At 38.2% G+C, this 18,209-nt stretch overlaps 1 protein-coding gene across 2 annotated transcripts; it reads right to left on the reverse strand.

Annotated features, from left to right (window-relative positions):
* Positions 1 to 2,658: 2,658 nt before the first annotated feature.
* Positions 2,659 to 15,026, reverse strand: LOC307006485 (uncharacterized protein). Of its 2 annotated transcripts, none has more exons than XM_079627529.1 (11): positions 14,648 to 15,026; positions 12,789 to 12,978; positions 12,509 to 12,600; positions 11,832 to 12,064; positions 11,493 to 11,729; positions 11,301 to 11,372; positions 10,973 to 11,189; positions 9,582 to 9,790; positions 8,719 to 8,791; positions 5,369 to 5,486; positions 2,659 to 3,089 (listed from the first exon to the last, which is right to left on the reverse strand). In XM_079627529.1, exons 1-11 carry the CDS (start codon positions 14,739 to 14,741, stop codon positions 2,894 to 2,896), a joined length of 1,731 nt encoding a protein of 576 aa, XP_079483655.1. In that variant the 5' UTR covers positions 14,742 to 15,026; the 3' UTR covers positions 2,659 to 2,893. The 2 variants fall into 2 exon arrangements, with proteins under 2 accessions (XP_079483655.1, XP_079483654.1); XM_079627528.1 differs by having other exon boundaries at positions 11,295 to 11,372.
* Positions 15,027 to 18,209: the final 3,183 nt, after the last annotated feature.

Consider the following 18,209-nt stretch of genomic DNA (forward strand, 5'->3'; position numbering starts at 1 on the left):
TCTCTGTAAAGCCTACAGATGGTTGTGTATGGAAATCCCATAGATCAAGTTTCTGAAATACTCGGACAAGCACATCTGTCACCAACAGAGTCAATAAAATCAAATTTCTTGCCCATCCTGATGCTCACTTTGAACTTAAGCAGATTATCTCGCCCATGTCTACATTCCTAAATTGAGTTGCTGCCATGTGATTGGCTTGGATATTTGCATTAATGAGCAAATATACCATGTACAGAAGAAACTATGGTATATTTCCAAAAAAACAACAACATTGTAAAGTAATGTCTGTCCTATGGTGTACAGCAATAATATGGCGCTGACACTCATATCACCAGCATCTCCATATTTTCATGCAGAAATGGTCAAACACATTTATCAGAGTTAATCTGATGTCTAGAGAAAAAGAACAAGCAAAGCACAAGTTGCTTTTTCCACTGAAGATGTGTTTAGCACAACAGTTAGCCGTGCCCACGCTCCTGACAGTAATTGCAGCTCAAGGAGGTCATCAATAATGTATTCAAGATCACTTACACATCACGGAGCAGTCATAGGTTTGAAGAGAAATGCTTCTACCCTAGCTATAAAAAAAACACCTACGGTGCAGGAGGTTCAGGGAAAATTAGGCCTTCAAAGAGAACTTGTAAACAATTTACAGCAGTAAACAAAATATATCATAATTTGTGGGAAAAGTGGAAGTCAAAACCTTTCACACAGAGAGGTGTGCAATAGATTTGATTAAAATGTGTATTTTTTACTACAAGTCTTTACGGTACAAAAAAAATGCAGCTATAACATTTGAAAAGTATAATAAATAATACGTGAGACAACATTCAGATTAATATCTTAAATAATTTTTGGTTTAGTGCTGCACAGAGTTTGGATTTGTAAATATTGCCGCCAGTCCCATGCTTTCACTTAGAAATATGAAAAAGCAGTATAAGTGTCCACATTAATCCATATTAATTTCTAGTGTGTATAGAGAATCTGAAAGAAATAGTGGGGGGAAAAGTAGACTAATATCTTCTTCTGTTTCTTTATATATATGTATATATATATATATATATACACACAATTTAAGTTTCTATAAAAATATATCAATATTAACTTTACATATATGCACATACGTATATCTTTTAAGCTTTATTATTATTATAGTACTATGTATTAATAATTTAATACTTTGAATAAATAGGGATTCAAAAAATAGCCTTTTACACAGTGATATGCTTCCTAAATCTTTGTGATGATGTGCAAAAACATGTTTTTCTATTGCATTGAAATATTAATAAACTGAATAATAAAGCAAATATTTAGCCTAGTATTCTAAATTTTATTTAAGTAGTTTGAGGAGCATTTTATATTAAACAATCATGTTCTTTCTGCAGATTTCCCATGTAAAGAATGAAGACAATGGGCAATGACAGCTTGACTGCACCCACACACCGGACGCGAATAGCGCGTCAGGCGCGAGTGATTTCAATGTTAAGTCAATGCAAAGACGCGTTACACGCGTTTTACGCGCGTAACGCGTCTTTGCATTGACTTAACATTGAAATGACTCGCGCCTGACGCGCTATTCGCGTCCGGTGTGAACGCACCATGATAGTTCTTCAGTGATCTGGGCTGGTAATAAAAAAAGCACACGCTGAACTGAAGCTTTTTGACTCCATGCTTCCACTTAGTGGACAGATAACGAATCACACTTTTTAATCTAATCACTGACGTTCTTATTAGCACTCATTGGCCTGGTTTTACAGAAAGGTCTTAGATTAAACCAGGATAAGGCCAGATTAAGTTAGGCCTGCATTGTAGTCTGGGACTAGTCTTAAACCTTGTCTGTGAAACCAGGAGACCCATTTTTAAACCTACTCAGAGGATCTGTTTCATGTTCATCAGCTTTTGCATTAAATAACAATTGAGTCCTGATTAGTAGTATTTCTGATTTTAAACATCAAAACATGCATATTTTGCATTCTTGGATCTAAACGTGAATATCTTGATAGTTAATGTGATGCTGGGATTCAGATCAGTCACAGAATCGCTGATCTAACATAACAATGAACCGCTCCAACATCAATCTCCTCATTTACAGTACTAATTATGTAAATATCTGGCCTGAGTATCCGAGCTGATGGCATAATATTACAGGCATTTATGTGTATACCTGAAATCCTATTGCTTTACTAATGGAACTAATTGGCCACTCCTTTAGAATAATTGCAGTGACTGGGGTCAAGTTCTCCACTGGCCTTTTCATTCAAGTATTGTTTTTCGGGATATACACAGAACAGAGAGCAATTAAGATAACAGTGGGAAGAGGTCCTTGCAGGGCTGGTGATGGCGAAAGAGACTTGTAGTGTTATACACAAGGTTGAACATGGGAGGAGAGACCTAAACGAGTGTGATAGCAGGTCGTTTTGGGATACGTAGCATTACAAATGCATCGCAAATGTTATTTATGATGCATCTGAATCAGGGAGCAAATTTAGCAGAGTAGTTGTAGCTTAGCATTTTTTTGTTGTGCTGTCATATTTTACCAATGTGAGTTCAATGTGAAACAGTCATTTCCACACAAAACTGCAAGTCTGGAGGTTTTAAAAGTAATAACACAATATTTTGTGTTACCTTTTAATCTGAAAAAATTGGAGAACAAAAACATGCTGTGAAAAGCAGTGTTTATTGTAAAAGTGTTCAAATACAAAAACCTTGTCTGAAACGCACTGGTTAAAAAACATGCACAGTTGAAACACTACAAGTTCTTACGCTGGACCCTTTGATTACTTAAAATGTACAGTACATCCCTTCACCAATGTACTGCAGCATTAAAATCAAGTTAGTCACTTTAGGAACAGTGGGTGAGAGTGTATTACCAAATCTGAGAGGCAAACTTTCTCTACCACAGACTCTGACCACCCTCTATGACTAAGTTATGCCCTGTCATGTAGTCAGAGGCGTCAGATGCCAAGTATACCACTGCAGCTTGGAGGTCTGTCACTTGAGCCAGTCGTCCGGCTGGGATATCTGACAGCCAGCGCTGAACTAGAGGCTCCAGACTCTCTGAATGGATGAGAGGGGTGTCAACAATACCACTGTCGAGAAAAAAAAAAGAGAGAGATCAGACATGAGAGGCAGGGAGACAGTGTTGTTTCAGGGCCACTTGCTTCAGTTATAGCAGTCACAGTGACATAAAATGAAGTTGGCTATCCTTCAAGGACCTCGGTAGTGAGCAGAACAGCTCTGATGGTGTTTACACTGGTTCATTTTGCTTTGATGGATGGATAGTGTGATTGACACACTCCTAACTGAACTTCAGAAGTCTTCAAGCTGACTTTGAATGAAATCAAAACTGACTATAATCTAGTAAGTGGTATATTATTATTACTTTCTATTAATCTTTCTAGAATCCTGTCTCCACAAAATAAGCAGCACAACCTTTTTTTAACTGCAATAATAATAATAAAAAATCTTGAGCACCGAATCCACATACTAAAATGGTTTCAGAAGGATCAGGTGAAACAGAAAACTAGTAACATGGCTGCTTAAAATTCAGGACTAAATTACATCAAATATTATTATTATACACATTCAAATATATAAAATGAAAAACAGTTATCAATCCTAAACTTTTTATCATTTATATAAATAATATATTAAAAAAATCATATTTTGTTTCCATTAATCCGTTCGGTACAGAATGCACACAATCCAAACAATTTCCATAGGATAAAGTCAATTATTGCCCTTTATTCTTATTTATTTGAGAATAATTCCTTATTCCATTGAGCACATTCCTTATGAAATAGTCAGCACTAGAAGTTGAACTAAAGAGGTGCTGGATCAACAACTGTCCACATCAATTGGAAATGATTTTTGAACTTCAGTGGCGCTTTCGTCCCTAACTAAGGGAAATGCACACCAATTTGGACCAATGCACTTCACAGAGAGACATCCGCACGGGAAATGCAGCCTGTCTGTTCACACACTCAATGACAGACCGAATCCCCAACAGCCTTCCACGCCATTTAAGCCTGGCCGAATATATTCAATTCAACTTGATACCAAATCCGACACCGCGGCTAAATCAGAGGCGCTGAAGTAGCATGTGACACCTTTTGGTTAGCATATTTAAATCTCAATTATATTTCTCATCAGCACAGCTTTATCTGGGAACCCGTCCTGGCAATCAAAGGCTTACTGTTTTCCCTCAGCCAATTTTGTAGATAATGCAGCTTATCACTGTCGCAGCTAAAGTTGCCAATGAAATCAGGTGGCAGTCAACCTCGCACGCGCTAATTGTGGTCCCGCCGCCTGTATGCATATTTACCAACCGTCACTTCACAGAAATCAGGGGCCCATTGAGAGACCTCGTATTTGAGGGAGGAGTGGGAGTTCGGCAGAGAGAAAGGAATTGCTTCCTCGCAAATTAAAATTAGAAAACAAGCTGGTGCTTTACAGAAATGAATAAAGAGCACATGCATGCGTGTTGCGGATTTGCTGTGGGAACCACGGGGGCTTGGGGATGCTCGGCTTCAAGCGACACGCGCACGCTTCCTCTTGCTCTTTTCTTCCTTTCCTCAGAAGAACTGCGCTGACAAATAGATACAAACAAGGCTGCCATTGTTTTGCTGACACTTCAGCTGAAGAGGCTAATTTGAATCCCTAATTGAATATAACAATTAAAGAAACTGTTTGCTCTACTCATCCCTCTAGACGTCATCCAATTAAGCCGGGTTGCATTGTTTCACACTGTAATTTAGTAACTGAGTCTCAATTGTGTGGCCCATTGTGGAAAATAATGCTTTTGACCCTGTCAAAACAAATTAAGTTTCCACTTAAATATCAAAAAACTGCTCTCTCTGTTTAATTGGTGCTATGTACATATGAAGAGAGAACGGCCTTTTTTGTTTGCACAAAAAGTTGGCATTGATTCATGTGTTACATTCGAAAACATAATACAGGGAAGAACCGGAGCATGTGACTCTACTTAAGATTGCATGTAGAGGGAAATAATCAAGTTAGCAGCAATACAAATTTATTCCAGTATCCTGTTAAATTATGACTTAAAGGGTTAGTTTACCCAAAAAATTTAATTCTGTCATCACTTACTCATCCTCAAGTTGTTCAAAACCCATATGAGTTTCTTCTGTTGAACACAATAGAAGATATTTTAAAGAATGTTGGTAATCGAACAGTTGATGGTAGCCATACTGTCTGGTTACTAAGATTCTTTCAAATATCTTCTATTGTGTTCAACAGAAGAAACTCATATGGGTTTTGAACAACTTGAGGATGAGTGAGTGATGACAGAATAAAACATTTTGGCTGAACTATCCCTTTAACCCAGAAAGCACAGTCTATGGTCACTTACGGGGAGATGCAATTGACTCGAACGCCTCGGTCGATCCACTCTGTGCCCAGGGTTTGAGTGAGCTTTACCACGCCAGCTTTGGATGTGTTATAGGACAGTTGTTTCTGTGGGTGCGGCACTATTGACAAGGACACAGCACATTTAAAAAGTATTAAGAACATTTTTATCAGTTCAACTCTTTATAACATTGAAATTCTATTAAGTGATTTGATGAAATCGTGACATTGAAGTGAGTGTATTTCCTATACTGGACAATAGTGACTGCACTTTTTCAGTGGCCTTGTGTCCAGAAGTATTTTTCCCATTTTAAAAAAAACCTCTTTAATAAAGAGTTCTGGTTTATGATATCATTAAAAATATATTTGTCTGGAGAAAATTAATAGATTTGTTTTTTAAACCTACTTACACATGAGCATGAAATGGGACATAATCAAAGGGACTGTCCTTTTTTTTAATAGTCTAAAGCCTTCAGTTTATGTCACAAGAGAAACCCCTGATATTTTAGCAAGAAACCATTTGCGGGTACCATTTTATTGGACCAAACATTTGTGCACACCTCAAGATGAGCCATCAATAATTTTGGTCCATTTTCCCAGAAAAAAAAAACCTTCAAATGAGTGCATTTGACTGCATTTGCAACTTAATGGAACCAGCATTGAAGCAATTGCAAAAAGTGTTACATAAATGAATGAAATAAACCAACTTTTAAACACACATTAAAATCCATATCATACTCTGTAATGACCTAAACATGTGATTAATACAAGGCCCGATTACTTCATTCCCCTCATAACTCAGCGAGAGGGTCTTGAACTCCAATGTGACATGAAAACACTTTCATTAGCTTTTGGGACCCCGCAGATGAAGCGATGTAAAATTAATTACTGGGGATGTTCGGTGTGCATCATCTTCAGAAACAAAGGCAAAACGCCATTTGTTTGCCTTGACCATCACAGATGCTCGACGCTGCATGCGATGCAGGGAAAAAGGGGCTCGCTTGATTAATCATCACGAGGGAGGCTCCAAGTTACATGCAACTTTAGTAGTTAACCTCGTCACCCGGTGATCTCACTGCCAAATTGCCGTGGTTGGGAGCGGGATGATAAATACGGCACAGCTGTGCGAAGGCAGCGGCCAGTCCTGTGGAGATGGGTTTGCGCTCTCTGGCCCCTCGTTTGTTTTAAAGGAGAAATGCTAACCGGACAATTGTCAGGTTGCGCTGGGCCTGGTTTTCGAGGAATACCACTGTTAGTAAAAAAAAAATGAGGCCGTTCTTTGCCTACAAATAAGCTTCAGGATTCTAGGCCTGTCTTATCGGCACACAAAAAGGCCAACATGTATTAATCCTGAAATGCGGTGAAAGAACAGGCCTTTTAATGCCTCTGGGCGGCATTGATGTTTCAAAGAACATTGCGGTTTTAAAGAGCAGTCAGCTTGAGAGGATAAAGAGGAAAGTGAAACATATCTTCAATCACATTCAACATTCATACAGATTTTCATTTCACATTTTAAGAGCAAAGAAACAAGGCTCCTCTCTGATCTGTAAATTTCAGAGATGTTGCAGGTCAATGTGATGTCACCAGAGCCTGATTTGTCATCCAAGACTAGAGTATTAAAGGGATATCTCACTCACCAAAAAAGACAATTTGGTCATCATTTTGTCACCATCATGTGTGTCCAAACCTATGTGATTTCTTTATACAGTGGAACACAAAAAAGATGTTTCATGGAATGCTGTCAGCGGATTTTTTACATTTTCAGTGAATCAAATCTGTTCCCCGCACTAAGCTACCGTATAGCTTTAAAAGAATTAATGTATAGTGCATGAGTCATGTGAACTACTTTTATGGTGTTCTTTTGTCCTTTTTAGAGCTGGACAGCTCCTGCTCACTATATGTTTTTGCTGTATGGAAGAAAAAAAAGCTGTGTGAACATTCTTCTAAGCATCTCCACAAAAGAAAGAAACTCATATAGGTTTGAAATGACAAGGGTGTAGAATTTATAACAGAATTTAACATTTTTGGGTCAACTAACCCTTTAGCAGCCAGTCTTGTTCAGGTATAACTTCATGTGTAAATGCACGACGCCACCTATCTTCTATGTTAGGTCAAATACCGCTTTCATCAATGGGCCGAACAGCAGAAAGATACAAATCTAAAAAGATAATTTGAAATATTCCAATATGTACTTAAAGTGGTCGAAGGGAATGCAGAAGAGAAAAGGAGATGGGAAAACACTGTGCTATTCACCAGATGGACAGAGGTAGTGTCATTGTGCATTTTAATGGGACTTTCAAGATGTATTCCGCAACTTGGCTACAACAGCCCCCATCTGATTACACATTATGACAATATTATAACAGATGTCCAGGCCAATAAAGAAAATTCCTGAAGGACTGTATGTAATGTGAGTAATTGATCACTTTTTCCCCTTGCCCTCTACTCCCCCTTCCTTCTCTCTCTCTCTCTCTCCACTTCCTTTAGCAGCACGCTCCTTTGTTACAGATTGCACCCACAGTTGGGACTAGCGTCCATATGGTACACAAGTTTATTGGCTACTTGACTACACAGTTGATGGAGTGCTGCTGTTGCACAGCGAGGGACCTGTTGGAGAAATTGTGTTACGCTGCGTCGCAAATAAAGTTCGTTTACAGCATGCTGCATAAAAACCAAACACTGTTTTTTATTCCGCAGCTCTAAACAGAGCACCCAGCACCGGCGGCATACCAGGAAGTCCCTTAACACGAGACTGAACAAGTTGCAATTTACAGCCTTTCAACAGCGTTACACAGTTGTCATGTTTATAATGATGCAAAAACAGCCTTGTTAGGGGCAATACAGTTGAACAAACAATAAAAGGGCCAGTGATGGCTGAACACAGACAGTTTGAGCACAAATACTATGTCAGATCTGTAAAGGTATATTACAATTTAGCAGCTTTTCTTGAATGGTCTCAGTCATTTTGGTGTGTTAAAAGTTGTATGGTGCAGGCTGTTTACAAACCTAAAGAATAAATATATATAGACACAATTTTCTTGATGGTTAACTGCTTGACACCACATGATATTTTTTAAACAAACTTTTCTATGTGTATAATGGTGTTTTTCAAAAACTTGTGAAACTGACATGAATATAAAGAGTACATTTCTAATAGCTTGGTACGTGTTTTATAATAGATTTCTAAACCATTTTTTCTCGTCTTAAATCATGGATGTACCAAGTGTACCTATACGGTATTACAAAAACATCTCTTTCCAAAACCCCACCCCTACGTTTGATGAGAGTATTAAATTCAGAGGGAAGAGACAGTGTAATATCTCAGCTTATGGCGGCATAAAAATCATCACTCACCTATTAAACTGGCCATGGAAGCTGTGTTGATTATCTTGCCGTATCCTTGCTTCAGCATGACACGACCGGCCGCCTGAGGCGGTAATTTGAGGGAGAGAAGAGACAAATGTGCTTTCAGAGGAAAGTATTGACACCTTCACTAATCAGACTTCCACGTCTACAGTCTACAGGGAGAGGAATAACAATCCCCGCATGAGGAGAGAGACAAAAAGTGTCAAAAACTCTGGGCGTTCATTTTAATGCGCGTAAGGCATCTCCATCACCTCCCGGTTTTGTGTAAAACAGCTTACTCTGATTTATCTGGTGCCTGGCAGGATTTAATGTCTTTAATGCTGTAGGTATGAAATCACTTTCCTTCACACTTCTCTGTTCACCTATCAAAGCTTTTATTCTGTCTCCCGGGAAATGTCAGAAACTCATGGAAAAGTTGTTGCTAATATACAAATGCAATTAGAATCTGAAAAAGTTTGGGAAAATACAAGTAGTGGCAACCCATGTGACAAAATGTTAAAACAGCTCTTAAACATACAAAAAAAGTGCATGGTGATCAATGGCTGTTAGGTTCAGTGGCAATTTTGCTTGGTTTAGTATGATAAAAACTATATGTAAGGTGAAGATTTGAACCTGGGTCCCTTTTCAGGCTAAACAAAAACCACACAAATAATCTAAGTTTAACCTTTGGTCATGTCTAATCTTATCTAGGTCCCTCCTGGTGACAGCATGATGCTGACTGTGGGTCGATGAAATCTTTAGCAATTGCACGCCGCATTATTACCATGATTTTCTTTTTCAGCAAAGCTTAAACTAAATGGTTTATCTCAGCTGTAATTAATGACAAATAAAATGCATGAATGATGTGGTACCTGGCAACACATGAAAGTCCCTCTGAGGTTAACATTAAAGGTTTGGTCCCATTCTTCTAGACTGGTGTCCTCACTAGCAGAGTTTTTGTTGATGCCAGCGTTGTTGCAAGCGATGTGAATTGTGCCCCATTTTGAAACAATGACGTCAATCATCTGCTCAACGTCCTCTGGTTTGCTAATGTCTGCAGCCACAGCCATGCTCAAAATGCCTGGAACGACATACATACACAAGAAACAAATGACAAGACACAAACAAAACTTTAGTATATTATGAAATAAATGTGTTTGTCCCTGTTTTAAACACTATATTTTATATATAGACAAAAGATGTCAAAATCCGTCTGAACAGCAGGGAAAGTTTGGAACTATGACACTAGGGCGCCATCTGCTGATCAAATCCAGTAATGTAAACATTATAAATAGAATAGTAAGCAGTATTTTATTCCTATTTAATTATTATTTATATTTTTCCATGCAAATAAAACTTTGTGAATTTTATATATTCATTTTAGTTTAAGTTTTAGCAATTTTGTTATATGCTTTTGTCATTTTTTATTAGTTTTTTAAAACTTTCAGTTTTAGTCATTTTAATCCTTTAACCTAAACAACTTATTTGTGACCCTGGACCACAAAACCAGTCATAAGTTGCACGGGTATATTTGTGGCAATAGCCAACAATACATTGTCTGGGTCAAAATTATCGATTTTTCTTTTATGCCAAAATTCATTAGGATATTAGGTAAAGATCATGTTCCATGAAGATATTTAGTAGATTTCCTACTATAAATATATAAATATTTATTTTTGTGAGTGAATGCAACACAATAACGAATATAAATGGACAACTTTAAAGGCGATTTTCTCAATGTTTCGATTTTTTTGCACCCTCAGATTCCAGATTTTCAGATAGTTGTATCTCTGCCAAATATTGTCCTATCAAAACTAACCATACGTCAATGGAAAGCATATTCAGCTTTCAGATGGTTTATACATCTTCAACCCTTGCCTTCAACCCAAACTGAGACTTGATCCTATTTGGTTAGTATTTGTTCCTAATTGTTTTATTTTGATATAGTTTTATTGGGTCAGATTTTTAACCCTAGTGTATTTTTATGATATTGTGACTGTTATTTTCTCTTGGTTGATGATTTGTTGCCTTTATGTACAGCACTTTGTTCAGCTGCTGCTGATGTGAAAGCGCTTTATAAATAAAGTGATGATGATGATGATGATCTCAATTTCAAAAAATTTACCCATGTGTCTGGTTTTGTCATTCAGGGTCACATTTCAGTTAGTTGCAGAGGCAGCATTTCCCATTTTTACATTCTTTAAGTTGTTTTTAAATCAAATATTTATATTTTATTTCGTTTCAATTAACGAAAACCATTTACCTTTCAAAGTCAGTTCATGGGCCACATTTTCAGCCTTTCCCTTGTCCATGTCTATGATGGCGACTTTGGCTCCAGCCTCTCCGAGAGCATGTGCGAAGGCCCTGCCGATGCCCTGACCGGCCCCGGTCACATAGGCCACTTTCCCATCCAAACGTAACCTGTCCAGCACTTGCTTGCCTTGGACTCCTCGAAACACCTCGTCATAGGTTACAGTGCTCTATGAAGCATAGATCATCATAATTCCTTTGATCAACATCTGTACTGTCAATTTGCATAAAAAAGCAATTATTTGAGCCTAAAAACAATTAAGGCATAAAAATACCTCCACCTGTGTGTTTGCCTGAGGTGTGTAGGGCACTCTTCGTATTATAGTCAGGCCATCTCTCAGAGGAATAATAACCTATAAACAATGGTTAACTGACAAATTCAGACCCATAACAAAAATATCTGATTGTTTATTGTAAAATATACATTTTGTAACGTGAAAAAAAGTTAACATTAGAGAGAAGAACATGCATACCTGCTCTACTCGAGGATCATTTGTGACAAACTGATTAAAATCTTTCAAGGCTTTTCCCATATCATCTGCTGAATCCTTGAGGTAAACTCTTCCCTTAAACAGTGTGTTGTCTACACATATAACACCATCTATCCGCAGAAGGTTATGGTTCAAGAGGAACTTGTAATAGTTTATGTAGTTCTGTTTGTCTGCATCGATGAAAACCATGTCAAACTGCTCTCCTGTGGCAACTAATTCCTGCAAAACAGTGGAGCATTTTTTTACACAAAATATAATAAAAATTCCTTTCAGGGCAGGACATGTTTAAAAGTTGACATGTAGAGCTGGCGGGTGTCCAACCTTAAGGGTATCCATAGCAGGCCCAGTCTTTACAGTTATCTTTTTACCATGGGGAGACTTGTCAAATATAGGTTGCGAGAAGTCTTTCAGGTAAGGCTCGAGCTCACAGGCAATAAGTTGGCCATTTTCTGGTAAGGCTTCTGCCATTGACAAGGCCCCATATCCTGTGAACATTCCTATCTCTAAGACCCTCTTTGCTTTGGTCATGTGGACCAGCATCTTCAATACCTGACCTATAGAATGACAATAAACAGTGTTAATGACAATAACAATATAAAGTAACTGTTTTCTACTTTATTAATATATTTAAAAGCATAATTAATTCCTGTGATGGGATGGCACAGCTGAATATTCAGTGCCACGCTATCCTCCTTTAGAATTCATTCTAAAATGCTGACTTGATGCTCAAGTAAAAATGTCTTATTATTATCACAGTTGAAAATGGTTTTGCTGCTTGACATTTTTGTGGAAACAGTGAGGAATTTTTATTCGAAATATAATTTTTTGTAACATTATAAATGTATTTATTTAAAGCATCCTTGCTAAATAAAAGTATTAATTTCTTTTAAAATAAAATAAACTTACGGACCCAAACTATTTGAATGGTAGTATGAACTGATTAAAACATTGACTAAATCTTGCAATAAAAAAAAGATTTGTATTTTCAAGATGTATACCTTCTACCTGTCCAGTTATGCATGTAATAGGAAGGTTGAATAAGGTTTTTCCATCCTCATGCACCTTGTTCCAGTCATGAGAAACTGATTTCCTACAGAAAATAAATAATGTCAATCTATGATGTGTTTATTGCATAAAGTTCATAAAACATTACAATAATAACATAACAGTATAGCCAAATAAGCTTGCACTGCACAAACAGCTTCAAGACAAACACAGAAACACACCCTAAATAAAGACACATTATTCACAGAACTAGTAATCTGCAGTTTTGGTTACCTATACAACTCGGCCAACGGTTCACTCTCCTGGCTGCTCATTTGTTCTAGGTAACCATCCAATCCGCTAGCGATGTCCAGGGCCTTCTGAAGATTATCACGCAGCCCAGCTGGAATATTTGCATTATTCTCCACAATCTCTTTAGCCTTCAGCAGGTACTCAACGACAAACTCCACAGGAGTGTCTGAAACTAATATTCAAAAGATGGATCAGTGAATAAGTAGTATGTGATTGTGTGGCTAGATGTGTTATGATGTTGTTTATAATCATGGAAATGTTATATTTGAGCTTTAACAGAGGTATGTGATCCAGCTACAACACTTACTGATGCCTACTACTTGGTAGTTGGCCTAAACTAAGATTTAGAAGTGAGAACTGGTTACATAGCACACCAGGACTGTGTAATTACTCATACAGGTCACATAATATTTGTAGCCTTTGAAAAATCCTAACGTACTGAACAAATGACCCATGCTACTTGTCCTACTTGCAATCATTCAAAGTTACCAAAAATTCTGGGTGCAATTTGTTGCTAACACTGTGTCTACACTGACAAAAGACAATATAGAACCTCTTATAAACTCGACACATTTCACATGAAGGGTTAGTTCACACAAAAATGTAAATTCTGTCATTAATTACTCACACTCATGTCGTTCCAAACCCATGAGACTTTCGTTAATCTTCAGAACACAAATGAAGATCTTTTGGATAAAATCTGAGAGATTTCTGTACCTCCATTGACAGCTACTCAACTGACACTTTGAGCTTCAAAAAGTTCATAAAGAGATCGAATTGAGCGGTTTGGTTAAAATTTTCTGAAGAGACTTCTGAAGATCGTTTTAGATAAACAGATTGAATTTAGGCTTTTATTCACATTTAAACATTGTTTAGAGCAGATAAATAGAAGCTCAAAGCTCAAATGTGCTACGTAACACACGAGAATGAACCTCATTGGTTCTTGCAAAAGCTCAAACCTGCAAGACACACGAATGAACCTTATTGGTTCTCGCACATCAAGCAAACATGCTTGAGCTTCAGTTTACCACAACTGATGTGTGAGTTGATGAATGTTTATATGTGAATAAAAGCTTAAATTCAATCTGCTCACCATAAAGCAATCCTGTCTCGAAAATTCGGACAAAACCGCTCAATTCATGTGGATTCGTTTTACGATTGCTTTATGAACTTTTTGAAGCGTCAAAGATTTAGTTGCATAGCTGTCAATGGAGGGACAGAAAGCTCTCAGATTTCATCAAAAAGATGAAGATGAACGAAAGTCTTACATGTTCGGAACGACACGAGGGTGAGGAATTTTCATTTTTGGGTGAGCTATCCCTTTAAATCGAAGGGCTACGATTGGTGCGTCGATCTTGCACTCTTAAAAAAGGAGTGTATTTGATGGCATTGATGGTTCCATGAAGAAACTTAACATCCTGGAACATTACTAAAGTAGAGGGAAAAAGTTCTTTAGAAACTTTTTTAAATGTTCCTCTATAACTGTTCACTGCTCATTTCGTGAAATAAAAACGGTTGCTCTCTATTGCACCTGCTACAAAAAATATGTAGCCATTTCCTAACCTTTATTTTTAAGAGTGTCACTGTGACAGTACGCTGTCTACTCGACACCTCTGACCGAGCTCAGTGACACACTAACCCTGACCGAATCCCACTCGAGGCTTTTAAAGTTATTTTCGGCTGTGTAAATTCTCAGCAAGAGTTGTAACACATTAAACACGCATTAGTTTTGCTGCAACAAACAAAACTGACGTTATTTCAGAAAATGTGCAGTTTGACTTGTCATGTAACAATCTGTAAATAGTTCGGGAATACAACCCGACGCACGTAAACATTCCTACCTTTTGCTGCCTGCATACTAGCAAATCCTCGTAGTAGAATTGGAAGAGTTGTGTTTGCCGTGTTCCCCGTTGCACAAGCCCACCTTACAAGCATTGACGTTATGCAAACTATCACGTCACAAACTTATACAAGTTAACGAATTCTCAGTCAGTGCAATGAGTGCATGGCTCAGTTTCCGTCCGTGAGCAGGTCTCTCTCTCTCTCTCTCTCTCTCTCTCTCTCTCTCTCTCTCTCTCTCTCTCTCTCTCTCTCTCTCTCTCTCTCTCTCTCTCTCTCTCGTTCTCGTGTGAGTTTGAGGCTGCTGCTGTCTGACCCCTGTGAATCGCGTTTCACGCCCCACAAACCCACCCATTTGAGCACTTTTTAAAAAATCTGTTCATCCTGCAGGATATTCACAGGTCTCTCGTTAAAGACAAGCTTAGGGAAATGAAATTTGATATTTTTTGATAGCCCTTGAGCTTCACTGTCCTGCAGAGTTTACCTCTCCATCTCTATAAAGTTGCAATTTTTGACACAACATATGATTTCCAAGTAATCCATAAGATTTTTCAGGCATGTTTGATCAGGGTTGGAGCAAAATTCTACAGGATGCTTTTGTAGGGCAGGGGTATAGCATGTCGTTTATGGTTCTGCTATTAAAATTAGCTGTGTGAAACTCTGCAAGAAAATATCTAGTTAAAAATGCAAAGATGCCAACTAAATAAATTTTACATATGAATAATATTAACTTTTGCAGATTTGTTTTGTTTGTTTACTCAAAAATACATAGATTGAGAAGAGGGACTTTGTACAGGGGGCCCAAAAAAGGGAGAACTGTAAACATGGGACCCATAACGATTGGAGGGCCCATAACGATCTCCCCTGAGGCCCCCAGCCCCAAAACACAATTTCTACCCCTGCATGATTTCTACTAAAAGAACGTGATTTCTATTGAGGGGAAATAACTCACCCCCAACCCCCAAAACCAAGAAGGAACACTGAATCAAAGTAAGATTAATATATAACTGGTCAAGTTATAACATGTAATATAACAAAGTCAGAAAGACCGGTAACACTTTATTTCGATAGTCCACTTTAGACATTCTAACTTTGCAACTACATGTCAACTAACTGTCATTAGAGTATTAGTAGACGGTATGCTTAATATCTGCTAACACTTTGTTTTGTTGGTCCCCAACAGACATTCTACTGACTATAGGTGACTTGGCAACTACAAGTCAACTTATTCTACTAACCCGAACCCTAACACCTAAGCATAACCTACCAGTCTACTGACTGTCTACTTCAGCCGACTGTCTACTTAGTTGACATGTAGTTGAAAAGTTACTTAGGCCTATAGTTAGTAGAATGTCTAAAGTGGACTATCAAAACAAAGTGTAACCGAAAGACCTGTACCAGGCAGACATAGGCCTATTGGTTTTAGGTCAGACTGACAAAACAACCACAGAAAATTAAACCAATTCATGTGACCCAAATACTCAAAACAGACTCAACTAATGATATTAGTCAAGTCAAGTCAAGTCATCTTTATTTATATAGCGCTTTTTACAATACAGATTGTATCAAAGCAGCTTCACAGTGATAACATGAAAATAATACAAAAAAAACAATTTCATCATCATCCACCTTTAAGGCAGATCTATAATATTGTTGAATATTAAATGTCCCCAACTAAGCAAGCCAGAAGGTAAGGCAACAGCGGCAAGGAACCAAAACTCCATCAGGTGACAGAATGGAGAAAAAAACCTTGGGAGAACCCAGGCTCAGTCGGGGGCCAGTTCTCCTCTGGCCAATGAGTGAACAGTGTATGAAGTTCAGAATGAATCAGAGTATTTGTCCAGTTCCGGTTGGTTGAAGTCGGAGTGGAGAGGAGGAGAGACTGGTTGACACTTCAGGTCAGCGGCGTCGTCGTCGTGTCCTGGCGCTGGTCCTTCATCAGATCTGGATACGGCCTGGTTCCGGTGGACAGCAGTAAACCTCGGGATAGACAGAGAGACTAATATTAGCGTAGACGCCATCCTTATTATGATGTACCAAGTACATCAGGATTTACGGGAAGTGTTCCCGGTCCCGGCTGTTCTAAACTATGCAGCCTAATTATATAAGTCTATAATGTGTTATGTGTATGCTAGGCCGAAGAGATGTGTTTTTAGTCTAGATTTGAACTGACAGAGTGTGTCTGCTTCCCGGACAATGGTAGGAAGACTGTTCCAAAGTTTTGGTGCTAAGTAGGAAAAGGATCTACCGCCAGCAGTCGATTTTGATATTCTAGGTATTATTAACTGGCCGGAATTTTGAGATCGCAGTAGACGTGAAGGACTATAATAAGTTAAGAGCTCGCTCAAGTACTGCGGAGCTAAACCATTTAGTGCAGGGGTCGGCAAGTAACTTTGGCCGCGGGCCAATATTTTTTTTATCCAGTAGATGGCGGGCCAGCTACATGGAATAGGCCTATTCGTTACGGTGAAATCACAAAATATAATGCACACAAACGTGTCCCTACTACTTATATACAACCACTGATGAGCATAATCGGTTTTGATGAAGAAAAAAAAACGAAAAAAAAAAAAACCTATAAGAATGTAGATTAGAACCCAGAACCTTTTACACATTTGACGAAAGTTCTACCACTGGACCATTTAAGCACACGAGAAAATGCCGCGGATACATCTTATTAACGATAAATTAAACCCCATGTACTATTTAAATCGATTGTTGGACATGTTATTGTACATATATCTGATTTAGCATTGTATTACCAATGGACTGTACAACTTTTGAACGTTATTCCTTTTTTTAAATTATTATTTATTCGGGACACAAGAGGTCTGCGCGGGACTGTTTTTTTCCGTCCCGCTCCCACAAGGTTCAATTCAGCAACCGCTTAAAATACTTAAAAGTAAAAGCTTAAAAGTGTTCACCTGCTTTAAAAAATTAGATCTCGTTTTCAGAATCTCAAATCTCAAAAACAAGTCGTTTTTCATTTTTTTATTTTTGGTTTTAATGGGGGAAAAAAACGATTGAACGAATGATACACGGCAGTGATGCGCGGGTCAATGTATAAACAACACGCACCCGACCGACGTTTTCAACCCGCCCGCAACTCGCACCGCAAACAAAAGAAAGAAAATATTGTACCCGACCCGCTTACTGGCCCGCAAATTGGGCCATAGACGGAGGAACTAGGGGTGCGCATTTTTCTGAATGCTGTGTTTTGTAATAAAGGCTTGATTTATTCATTTATTTCGTTTCATTTTCTTAACAATTAAGATGCTGCATGTGTTTATCCAGTCTCGAAGTGTGCGTCTCTCCTCCGAATTTCCCAACAAAAACCCCGCCCCCTCTCAGAAAATACATAAAACTCGCATTACTGAGCTATAAAAGTAAAAGTAGCCTATTAAAATGGCACAATGGCATTGCTCAGTTCAACGTTTTGGGAAATCGGGCATTTTGTCTCGCTTCAGCTCTTATTCAAAAGTTAATAACGCGCTCAACATTTAGGTAAATAAGGATTCCCACTGTCATCTCTGCAGACTGAGCTCGTGCGTCATCCTCGCGCAG

This window comes from Phoxinus phoxinus, assembly GCF_949152265.1.
Source record: "Phoxinus phoxinus genome assembly, chromosome: 11".
NCBI classification, from domain to species: Eukaryota; Metazoa; Chordata; class Actinopteri; order Cypriniformes; family Leuciscidae; genus Phoxinus; species Phoxinus phoxinus.